We start from the raw sequence: 11,775 nt of genomic DNA, 5'->3' as shown, positions 1-11,775 counted from the left end.
TCAAAAACATCAAAGAGGCTTTAAAACACTTAGTCACATAGATCACTGGGAAAAAATGCTTAGTTATCCACTTAACCAAAATAACAAAGAGTTCATAGGCAAATATAGGTTATATTGTTCCGATTAAAATTTAGCTCTTTTAACATCCAGAGGACTAGGTTTACTTAAGCAATAATGTTCTGATAAAGATTCTCTCTCTCTCTCTCTCTCTCTCTCTCTCTCTCTCTATATATATATATATATATATATATATATATATATTTGGTCAGATTCCTTCAAGGTAAAGAAAAACTTTCATAATTTCTTCTTACCAAGAACAAACCCATAGAAAAAAGACTGTTTGTCCTTTTAACGAAGATAAAACCAAATTCCAATTTTATACCAGGTTACTTTGATACTTAAACTCATTTACTTAATTAAATTGATTCCAATTTTATTTATTCTTGACCACACATAAAATTCCTTTCCAAAGATTTATTTTTTCACAAAACTTACAGTTTTCTATGTCCATTTTAGTTTGTGCCTTGTTTTCTTTCCCATTTGGGAATAACCAGCCTTACAAAAAACTACTTTTTTTTTCTTAACAAAAACATCTCCATACCATATAAATTTTATTACCACCAAACATATTCTATGTCTGTTATTATACTCAGTAGCTTTAACCACATATTAAACTTCTTAATCCTTTTAATTTTAATTTTTTCAGTGAAAATAAAGAAGTAAACAATTCTTTTTTTTCCTTTTTTAAAATTTCAATTTATTTATTTTAATTGGAGGCTAATCACTCTACAATATTGTATTGGTTTTGCCATACATCAACATGAATCTGCCACAGGTGTACACGTGTTCCCTGTCCTGAACCCCCTCCCACCTCCCTCCCCGTACCATCCCTCTGGGTCATCCCAGTGCACCAGCCCCAAGCATCCTGTATCCTGCATCGAACCTGGACTGGTGATTCGTTTCTTTCTTAATTGTATTAATATTTTGTGGCTCAGCAAACTTAAAAACACACGTTATAATTTCCAGAAATATATAGAATAATCTTTCAATAAAGCATAAGGTACATTTATTAATAAACCAAAACATACTTAGTCTCTTGTAGTAACAGGTGAAATATATGCAAACTTAGACTTGCTCAACAATTAATGTTTTAGTATTTTATCTTATTTGGAAATGACTAGACAGTTAACAAATTTTCATCACTTAATTTAACTTAGCCAAACTCTAAGAGTATAAATTACCAAAGAGATTTAGGAAACAATTTGAGTAGACATATCACAAACGATTATTGTTAAAAAGTTCACCTAAAAACTCCTATCTCAATTATATCTATGTAATTCTTTTGTTCTTAATAATCATACTTAGATTCCTCATGAAAATCTCATTAAAGCATTTAGTCATTATCTTAAGACCTTTTGACTCTTTTTTGTTTGTTTGTTCCCGGCAAATGTTGCAACAGAGACATTAGCTCATTTGACTAGTAAACCCAATAGAACAAAAGTTGGTTATCCATATTTTATTTTATGCTAACTCTGAAGATATACCCATATTAAACCAGTAAGCTTAAATTTAGCTTTTATTTACTCAAGATTATTCTAGCTCATGTGAACTTGAAAAATATTTGGGTTGGTGTTTCTTAAACTTTTAAGAATTTTTATATAAGCACGAGTATTTTTAAGCCAATTAAATAGAGCTCTTTTACAAATACGATTTTGGCAACATAATCTGGAAGTAGAAAGATACCATGTTTATAATGTATACATATAGACATACAGACAGACAATTAGCTCAAAGTTTTCATTGTAGAACTTTAGTCATGAATCAGGTACAGTACAAAACTCACTAGTTTATAAATAACAACTGGAATTAAGTATACTCATTCAGATGGCTAAAGTATTTTTCTTTGTTTGTGGAGAAGACTTTTAAGATCAGTATTTTCCCTTGACAAGCAATTTTAAAGAGACTGTTTAGGCAAGGGGGTGTTTTAGCAGTATGTGTTTAAAGAGGTTCCTTTTTTTTTTTTTTTTTTTAAATTCTACAGAATGAGCTAACCCAGACTCATTCTCAGGGGCTATGACCTGTGTTAACACTTGAAAGACATGATAGAATTTTTAACTTCAAGGGGCAGAGACAGAAAATGTGTTTTCTCCTAGGAGTTTTGGAGCATATTTGTCTATTATCATAAGTATTTGAGTAATTGCTATTAATTTTTTCCTTAAGTAAAGGAAAATTTTACTCTAATACCCTGGTTATTTATAATATCTACAAGCATTTTAGTAGGGATGGGCAAAGCCTTGGGACTTGTCAAGTTAGGTGTGTTTTGACTTGCTTCTAGAATCGTATTTCTCATTTTATATGTACAAGACAAAGACAGTTGTTTCTCTTAGCCCTTGGCTCCAGCTGATTTGTTCTGAGATTATGTATAGGAGGTCCTGAACATTTACTGAGGAAGCAGGGTTATTTTTAAGAAGGAGAATTTTGTTGGATTTTTGTTTAAGTTCTTTCATCATAATAAAGAATGTCTTAAGGGCAGTCATTATAATTTTTTTTCCTTTCAATTTGATCCTCACATAAGTATCAATATGACAGATGTTTATGATGACAGCTCCCACAAAATGTTTTCCTTTTAAATACAGCCAATTTAAAGGATCCATCATCTGGCAATTGGCAAGTAGGCTCTTATATTAATTTCAAACAGCAACTCAAACCAGTGAGGTTTTTATTTTATTTTTTTTATTGCTTAACCAAAGATGCAAGAAACATAATACAAGAGAGTATTTACCCCTCACAAGATCCAGAAAGTTCATTCCCAGAGTTAGTCAAAAAAGTAAAAGCCTTTTGTTGCTACAGGTGGTATGAATGATGTAGTGAAAACAAGCTCTGTAGTGTCCCACAAAACGTGGGGCACTCCAGCCATAAGCTCGCTAATTCATGACACGAGGCAGGCACTACTGGCATGAGGCTTTCCAGTGCTAACAAGAAACACAAGCTGAGATGACAAATGCCCTTTATGGACCAGGACCCCTTATGACAAACCCCCCTGAGAGCTGGCCCAACCAGACAAAGGGAGTGCTGCTGGTGACTTCATGTCTTGGAACTCCAGTCTATTCAACAAGCCACCAGATATACCCCAGTAAATGTACCTCCTGGATGGCAGAGATCAGACAGAATATTCTCACTGGACAAAATGATGAGCTCTCAAGATATAAAAGAAGATGGAAGGTAAAGTCTCATCTGGTTTTTACTTACGGGAACCACAGCAAAGTTTGTCTAAATAGATGCAGATCTGGTGAGAATTGCTAACTCACCACTCTGTGAGGCTGGCTTGAACAGCAGGCTTATAGAGCCTATGCCTGCTGTACCGCCCTATGGTTCCTGCTCCTTATGACAAATGACACAACAGACAAAGTAAAACAGTGACCATGTTTGAGAAGAAAAGAATCCCTAAGTTTCCCTAAGTTCAAGGAGCTAGCTACGCAAATATTATCTCCTGCTAATCTAAATTTAGAGAGAAAAAAAGGGACTCTGACTACTTTCCCTCGCATCAGACCTTGAAGGCAGAGATCTGGAGACTGACATGATAAGACATCTTACCTTCTGCGGCCTTTGTCAGATGTCCCAAGATCTCTCAGTAGCAGCAGTCTCAGGATGAGAAACCTCCTGGCTGGCTTGCCAACTGTCAGGGAGGGAGAAATTTATGCCTCTATGCCTCTTGAGTTCCTGTGATTGAACTAATAATAAAATTGACACAGACAGATTAACAGGAGAAGAAGAAACAAATTGTAATTCATGTGCACGAGGATGTCTTAGAAATGGGACCTGAAGAAGCGGCCAAAGCAGGCAGCTTTTATATGTTTCATACCTAGAAACAATACATTTTTGAGGAATGGACAGGACAAATAAACGTAAGTTTTGAGGGCTCAATTAGTGAAGAATCTAAACAGAATTTGAGCTTGGGGTAGTACATTAAAGACATTTGTGTATACAGACTTCTCTGAATTCTCTATTTTTGGCTATCAGGGTGTTCTTCTACCTCCAGATGCAGGCAGTGCATCTTTCATATGACAGACGTATTTCCTGCTTTCAGGGAGACAGAAAAGAGGGTCAAAATATCACTCCTGCAATGGCCTTTTCTTAAGTAACCTGAATACAAGGTAATCAACATGTCACTGTGGCATATTTTGGGGCAACCTGCATTGAACCCCAACAGGTGAGATGCACAAGAGCCATTCTGTTGACACTCTCTGCCTTGAACTGGTAGAGCCAAATCCCAATGCACTAAAAGAGCATTTTAATTGGGTTATCTTGAGTAATTTACAAATTCTAAGAGGGGGCTAGATTTTGGTGGGGAAGAAACAAATAAAAATAGACATGGTTTAGATAGAAGGGAAACTGGAAAGGACTAAAAGAGTTGGTACATGACAAAATTCCAGGAACTTTGAGTTGCTTCCAGGTAGGAAATTTAAAAAAAAAAAAACCTCCACACCAAAATTAAATAATAAATGGTCTAATGTGGAAAAGATACTTAATTTTACTTGCTAAAGGAAAATTTTGACTGATTTGGTATTGTTCTGTCTGAAAGTGCTGCATTTCCCCTGACATATGCTGGATTTAAGAAAACATTCCTACACAGGAGGATGATATTGTCTAGGTAAAACTATTAACTGCCATTCATGAAACACATAATATTTGCCAGGATTTTGATGGGTGCTTTATACACAATACAAACATTCCCACAGTCATACAGTGCAGTTCGATTCAGTCGCTCAGTCGTGTCTGACTCTTTGAGACCCCATGAATAGCAGCAGGCCAGGCCTCCCTGTCCATCACCAACTCCCAGAGTTCACTCAGACTCACGTCCATCGAATCCGTGATGCCATCCAGCCATCTCATCCTCTGTCATCCCCTTCTCCTCCTGCCCCCAATCCCTCCCAGCATCAGATCTTTCCCAATGAGTCAACTCTTCGCATGAGGTGGCCAAAGTATTGGAGTTTCAGCTTTAGCATCATTCCTTCCAAAGAACACAGTCATACAAGTTAGGGTTTATCAAATTCATTTGGCAGATGAAGAACTTGCATTATTCTCATATTCACAAGGTGGTAAGTAACAGAGCTAGACTAGACTCCTGGTCTGAATTTCTCTAGGGCACACTCTTTTCTACCACTCACACCCTGAAGTTGACCTTGTGTATTTTTACTCACTTTTCTTCTCTCTATTCTGGAATATATTTCAGGTGATTGAAGGAACAATAAAAATAAAAAGCAGTGTGTGCCCAAAGTACTGGATTGAAATACATAACCAGGGCAATAAGAAAACCCAAATAAGTGAGGGGTATGAATAATGAAAAGAAGCTTACTACCTGGTAGCAATATGATCATTTATATGTGCAGTGTCAGTTAACCATGAAATAGGGGGTTCTCATGAAATTATCAGGCTCAGCCCACTTCTGTAGTATGCAAGTCTCATAGAACAGAAGTTGTATCGGAAGCCAAGTCTGGGTGGTAAAGAGAAGAAAGAAATTAGCATGTTTTTTGCATTTTTCTCTGAAAGCTCAACTCCTATCTAAGTCCTCTACCTGGCACTTCAGCTTCCCTATCTTACATCATTCCTGGGACACAGACCCATTGCTGTCAAGACTCACAGTGGAGATAGTACTTAAGAATTTGCATGGATGTGGCTTTTACAAGGAAGCCATTCATTAAAGAGACAGGAGCTGAGACAGGACTCGGGTGCAGGACTACTGAGGAGAACACCAACCTTTCGTTTAGGGAGTCCTGCAGGGACAACCCTGTACCTACTCTTAGACCTGTGCCATCAGGCAGCTTCCTGCAAGGAAGGTCTCAAGTAGGTAAGGACCTCGTTGTAAGGACAGTGACAGAAGGAAGTGCCCAAGGTCCTGAAAGGAGTGTAATTGAGAAGCCTATGTGAAACTGTGGGTGTCCTCCACTCCCAGAGGGGGCGCCAGAGATCGAGGCACTATCTATGGTGAGGTGCTCACTTCCTCCTAGGTAGTAGCTAGCACTCACTTCCTGCTAGGCGGCTAAGGAAGCCGAGCAAGTTTGCCTCCAGCGGTGGCACGTGGCCTCAGGCGTGTGAGTATTTCCAGGCTCTAGCAGGAACCGAGTCAAGGTGAGGAGCCTGAATGATGAATGGGAGACCCCCCCAAACCCCCAACCTCCCCCACCCCATGCTGCCGCACCCCCCATCTTTGCCTCGCACCCCGCTCCGTGCCTCGCACCCTGCCCCGTGCCTTGCCCCCGCCCCCATGCCTCGCCCCCCCCCCCCCGTGCCTCGCCCCCTCCCCCGTGCCTCGCCCCCTCCCCCGTGCCTCGCCCCACCTCCCCCGTGCTTTACCCCCCCTCCCCCATGCCTCACGCCCACAAAGCCCTGACGCTCTGGTGGAGGAAGATTCCTGCCCAGAGCCTATCCGGGAGGTGAGGACCTTGGTTGAAATGGGTGGCCCCAGTTTAGAGGGGGAAGAAGACCCTAACAAGGGTCTGAGAGAGGAAATTCAGGTGGAAAGTCTGAACAAGGTCCTGGTTGTTGCTCTCAGAGGACCCAAGCATGGCGGTCAGGTAGAGGTGAGCCTTCCTTTTCTATATGATAGATTAGGAGCTCGACCACCTTGCCCTGAAGGAATTCGAGGACGCAACTCTGAGTGAGGTCTGAGGGGACCTCCACCCCAGAACAGTGAAGTGGCACAGGACTTGTGGTTCCGTCAAGCTTGGGAAGACCCAAACAGGGCGATCAGGCTGACTTCTTTGAGGAGGGTCTCTGAGATTGTGAGGGTGTTGGTTTTTTAGGGGAGGGGCCTCAAGGTAGCAGATGAAAGCATTCTAGGGTGGCCAGGGGTTGGGATGAGGACCCTATGTGAGGACAGAGTGAATTCCTGCCCTGCTGGCAGCCTGGCGTGTCTGTGCAACTGGTGATGTGATGACTGACACTCATTTTCTCTTATGGTATCACTAGGATGGAATGGTGAAGGGATGGGCGGGGGTGGGGAGCAAGGCAGGAAGGCAGCACGTGGGGCGAGTGAAAGATTTTATTTATAAGGGGTAGTTTATTCCCCCACAGTAGGAGGATTTCCAGATCTTTCCAGGAGTTGTATGGGGTACAAAAGAATCCATCTGCTATTCTCAGCCTTAGAGACCATGGGAAAGTGGGGGAACCCTCAAATGTTACTGGGTTGTTGTTTCAGGAGAGGCTGGCAGGAAGACAGAAATCCCAGATCATGCAAAGGGTCAAAGGAAAGATTGAAAGGACTACCAAAAATTGAATCAGTTCAATTCAGTTTGGTCACTCAGTCATGCCTGACTCTTTGTGACCCCATGGACTGCAGCGTGCCAGGCTTCCCTGTCCATCACCAACTCCCAGCACTTATTTAAAACTCATATCCATCGAGTTGGTGATGCCATCCAACCACCTCACCCTCTGTCGTCCCCTTTTCCTCCCTTTTTCAATATTTCCCAGCATCAGGGTCTTTTCCAGTGAATCAGTTCTTCCCATAAGGTGCCCAAAGTATTCAGCTTCAGCATCAGTCCCTCCAATGAATATTCAGGACCGATTTCCTTTAGGTTTGACTCGTTTAATCTCCTTGCAGTCTAAGGGACTCTGAAGAGTCTTCTCCAACACCACACTTCAAAAGCATCAATTCTTTGGTGCTCAGCTTTCTTATAGTCCAACTCTCACATCCATACAGTTCAGTTCAGTCGCTCAGTTGTGTCCAACTCGTTGCAACCCCATGAATCACAGCACACCAGGCCTCCCTGTCCATCACCAACTGCCGGAGTTCACTCAGACTCATGTCAGTCGAGTCGGTGATGCCATCCAGCCATCTCATCCTCTGTCGTCCCCTTCTCCTCCTGCCCCCAGTCTCTCCCAGCATCAGGGTCTTTTCCAATGCGTCAACTCTTCGCATGAGGTGGCCAAAGTACTGGAGTTTCAGCTTCAGCATCAGTCCTTCCAATGAACACCCAGGACTGATCTCCTTTAGAATGGACTGGTTGGATCTCCTTGCAGTCCAAGGGGCTCTCAAGAGTCTTCTCCAACACCACAGTTCAAAAGCATCAATTCTTCTGTGCTCAGCTTTCTTCACAGTCCAACTCTCACATCCATACATGACCACTGGAAAAACCATAGCCTTGACTAGACGGACCTTTGTTGGCAAAGTAATGTCTCTGCTTTTGAATGTGCTATCTAGGTTGGTCATAACTTTCCTTCCAAGGAGTAAGCGTCTTTTAATTTCATGGCTACAGTCACCAACTGCAGTGATTTTGGAGCCCCCCAAAATAAAGTCTTCCACTGTTTCTCCATCTATTTGTCATGAAGTGATGGGACCAGATGCCATGATCTTAGTTTTCTGAATGTTGAGCTTTAAGCCAACTTTCACTCTCCTCTTTCACTTTCATCAAGAGACTTTTTAGTTTCTCTTCACTTTCTGCCATAAGGGTGGTGTCATTTGCATATCTGAGGTTATTGATATTTCTCCCAGCAATCTTGATTCCAGCTTGTGCTTCTTCCAGCCGAGCGTCTCATGATGTACTCTGCATATAAGTTAAATAAGCAGGGTGACAATATACAACCTTGACGTACTCCTTTTCCTATTTGGAACCAGTCTGTTGTTGTATGTCCAGTTCTAACTGTTGCTTCCTGACCTGCATATTGGTTCCTCAAGAGGCAGGTCAGGTGGTCTAGTAGTCTCATGTCTTTCAGAATTTTCCACAGTTTGTGGTGATCCACACAGTCAAAGGCTTTGGCATAGTCAATAAAGCAAAAATAGGTGTTTTTCTGGAACTCTCTTGCTTTTTTGATGATCCAGTGGATGTTGGCAATTTGATCTCTTGTTCCTCTGCCTTTTCTAAAACCAGCTTGAACATCTGGAAGTTCACAGTTAACATACTGCTGAAGCCTGGCTTGCAGAATTTTGAGCATTACTTTACTAGCATGTGAGATGAGTGCATTGTGAGGTAGTTTGAACATTCTTTGGCATTGACTTTCCTTGTGATTGGAATGAAAACTGACCTTTTCCATACATGACTACTGGAAAAACCATAGCTTTGACTAGATGGACCTTTGTCAGCAAGGCAATGTCTCTGCTTTTTAATATGCTATCTAGTTTGGTCATAGCTTTTCTTCCAAGGAGCAAGAGTCTTTTAATTTCATGGCTGCAGTCACCATCTGCCATGATTTTGGAGCCCAAGAACATAAAGTCTCTCACTGTTTCCATTGTTTCCCCATCTATTTGCCATGAAGTGATGGGACTGGACGCCATGACCTTAGTTTTTTAAGTGTTGAGTTTTAAGCCAACTTTTTCTCTCTTCTCTTTCACCAAGAGGCTCTTTAGTTCTTCTTTGCTTTCTGCCATAAGGGTGGTGTCATGTACGTATCTGAGGTTATTGATATTTCTCCCAGCAATCTTGATTCCAGCTTGTGTTTCATCCAGCCTGGAATTTCAGATAAGTTAAATAAGCAGAGTGACAATAGATCACAAAAAATCTAGGCCCCGCCGTTTTCATTCAGAACTTGCAGGCTCAGGGCAGGACTGTCAGGCTGAGGCTGACAATCCACATCAAATCTGAGAGAGAAGAGTATGAGGTTAGTATGACGTTGCAGCCACCAGTCAGCAGAGGGGAGGTATACCAGATACCACCTGGAGACCAGGTGAGCATCCTTAAGGAGAACTGAGGACCCAAGCAGCCCCTGAAAGAGTGGGTTCCCCATAGCTCTCAGTTGGGTATCCTCTGACAGAGAGAAGGGCTAAGGAACCCCTTCACTTCCCCCTCTGGGGTCTCTAGGAAGTGCTGACTTTGGTTTGAGGTGTCAGCTTCAAAGCATCAGAAAAGAGGAGGCTCTAGACCTGCCAACAATTGACTATATGACTATGATGACCCTGACTATAAACTGAGAATACCCTCAAACCCAGAAGCGAGGCTCCCTACTGCCAGCCCCTGCTGTCACCCTAGTATACCCCTAGCAGGGTTGGCAGGCTGGATTCTAAGGCTCTAATATCCTCCACAGTTTTCTCAGGGGACAGGCTGATCAACACAGAAGCCTTGAGAGGTCCTCGACCAGTGCCCCCAAGGACCCTGCAGATGTGGCCTTGGTTAAAGCCAAGGTGGAATCTCCCTGCTGAGGTGCTTACAGCATCTTATTCTCCTTCCTCCAGGTGCCCACGTCTTCTGAGCTCCTGTCTATACTCCTTCCTGCTGTCCCTGACCATGCCTCGAAGGAAGAAGAGTAAGGCCCGTGGTGGTGATAAATGTCCCCAAGCCCAAGGCAAGACCCAGAGTTGTGGTGGTGCTCAGGCCATAGCAACAGCAGAAGAGGAGTCCACTACCTCCTCTCTTCAGTGTGAAGATATTACCCAGAGTCTGCCTGGTGCTGAGTCATGTAGCACTTCCCGGGAGCGTCAAAGAGTACCGACCATCGCCACTACTGCTCTCTTTTCTTACACTAGATCTTGTGAAGCATTCAATGGCCAATCTAAGTATAGGGCACTTCCCTATGAGGTCCCACCCTTCACTGAGACCCCAGGAACTGACTGTTTAACCAGGAAACCTAGCTTGTTGGAGCAGTTCCTTCTGTACAAGTATAAAATGAAGCAGCTCATGATGAAGGAAGACATCCTGAAGATTATCCACCAAAGCCACCATGACCGATTTGCTGAGATTCTCAAGAGAGCCTCTGAACGCATTGAGCTAGTCTTTGCGGTAGATCTGAAGGAAGTTGATTCAGTCGTTCCCTGCTATAATCTGGTCAGCAAATTGAAGCTCCCCAACAATGGGAGGGTGCGTGGTGGAAGGGGTTTACCCAAGACTGGTCTCCTGATGAATCTCCTGGGTATGATCTTCCTGAAGGGCAACTGTGCCACTGAGGAAGACATCTGGAAATACCTGGGTACGATGCGAGTATATGCTGGAAGAAAGCACTTTATCTTTGGAGAGCCCAGAAAGCTCATCACCAAAGATTTAGTGAGGCTGAAGTACCTGGAGTACCGCCAGGTGGCCAACAGTGATCCTCCACGTTATGAGTTTCTGTGGGGCCCAAAAGCACATCTTGAAACCAGCAAGATGAAAGTCCTGGAATTTTTGGCAAAGGTCAATGATGCTGTTCCCAGTGACTTCCCCGCTTATTATGAAGAAGCTTTGCGAGATGAAGAAGAGAAAGCCCAAGGCATGCATGCAGCCAGGCCTGACCCTACTGTCAAAGTCAGTACACCTCCCAAGGACATGCTCAATATTATCATCCCACCCATAAGGAAGTATGTGAAGTTCTTACCCCCAGCCAGGAAAATATAGCATCACAATAGGGATTATATTCTTGGAAATGTGAAAGAATCCCATAGTAAAATAGTTAGGATAATGGAATAGAAAAAAAGTAAAACATGGTCAATGTTAGTTTTTCTTGTTCCTTTTAGTCTTTAGCTTTGTTAAAGTAATTGATCTGTGCTCTGAGTTCCTTAGCTTCTTCAAGAAAGTAAGAGAAGTAAAATGCTGGTAAAGTAAACCTTGTGTTTATTGGCTCTTTTATTCATCAAACATTGAGAATCTGCTCTTGGGAAGGCTCAACACTAGTACTGGGGATGCTAATATAAAGAAAACCCAGCGTCTACTCACAGAATTTTAGAGCTTATGAGTTACACTCATATGAGTAAGATACTGAAATACTCTCTATGACTTATATGTAAAGTAAAAAGAATGGTTGAAGTGGAGGGTATTCCTTATGATGGCCCTGCCTGCCTGGCTGCTCAATCACTTAAGTCATGTGTGACCCCAT

General features: G+C 42.4%; 1 protein-coding gene across 2 annotated transcripts; it reads left to right on the top strand.

Annotated features, from left to right (window-relative positions):
• The first annotated feature begins 6,006 nt into the window (after window positions 1-6,006).
• Window positions 6,007-11,487, top strand: LOC129639065 (melanoma-associated antigen B5-like). Of its 2 annotated transcripts, none has more exons than XM_055563922.1 (2): window positions 6,007-6,129; window positions 10,166-11,487. In XM_055563922.1, exon 2 carries the CDS (start codon window positions 10,218-10,220, stop codon window positions 11,295-11,297), a length of 1,080 nt encoding a protein of 359 aa, XP_055419897.1. In that variant the 5' UTR covers window positions 6,007-6,129; window positions 10,166-10,217; the 3' UTR covers window positions 11,298-11,487. The 2 variants fall into 2 exon arrangements, with proteins under 2 accessions (XP_055419897.1, XP_055419898.1); XM_055563923.1 differs by having other exon boundaries at window positions 6,008-6,092.
• The last annotated feature ends 288 nt before the right edge of the window (window positions 11,488-11,775 follow it).

The sequence above is a fragment of the Bubalus kerabau genome, chromosome X (assembly GCF_029407905.1).
Source record: "Bubalus kerabau isolate K-KA32 ecotype Philippines breed swamp buffalo chromosome X, PCC_UOA_SB_1v2, whole genome shotgun sequence".
NCBI classification, from domain to species: domain Eukaryota; kingdom Metazoa; phylum Chordata; class Mammalia; order Artiodactyla; family Bovidae; genus Bubalus; species Bubalus kerabau.
Note: the sequence above shows the minus strand (reverse complement) of the source record. Positions and strands in the feature narration are given on the sequence as shown.

Coding starts and splice junctions, on each gene's coding strand:
- LOC129639065 (XM_055563922.1), top strand. CDS start 10,218: ATGCCTCGAAGGAAGAAGAGTAAGGCCCGTGGTGGTGATAAATGTCCC.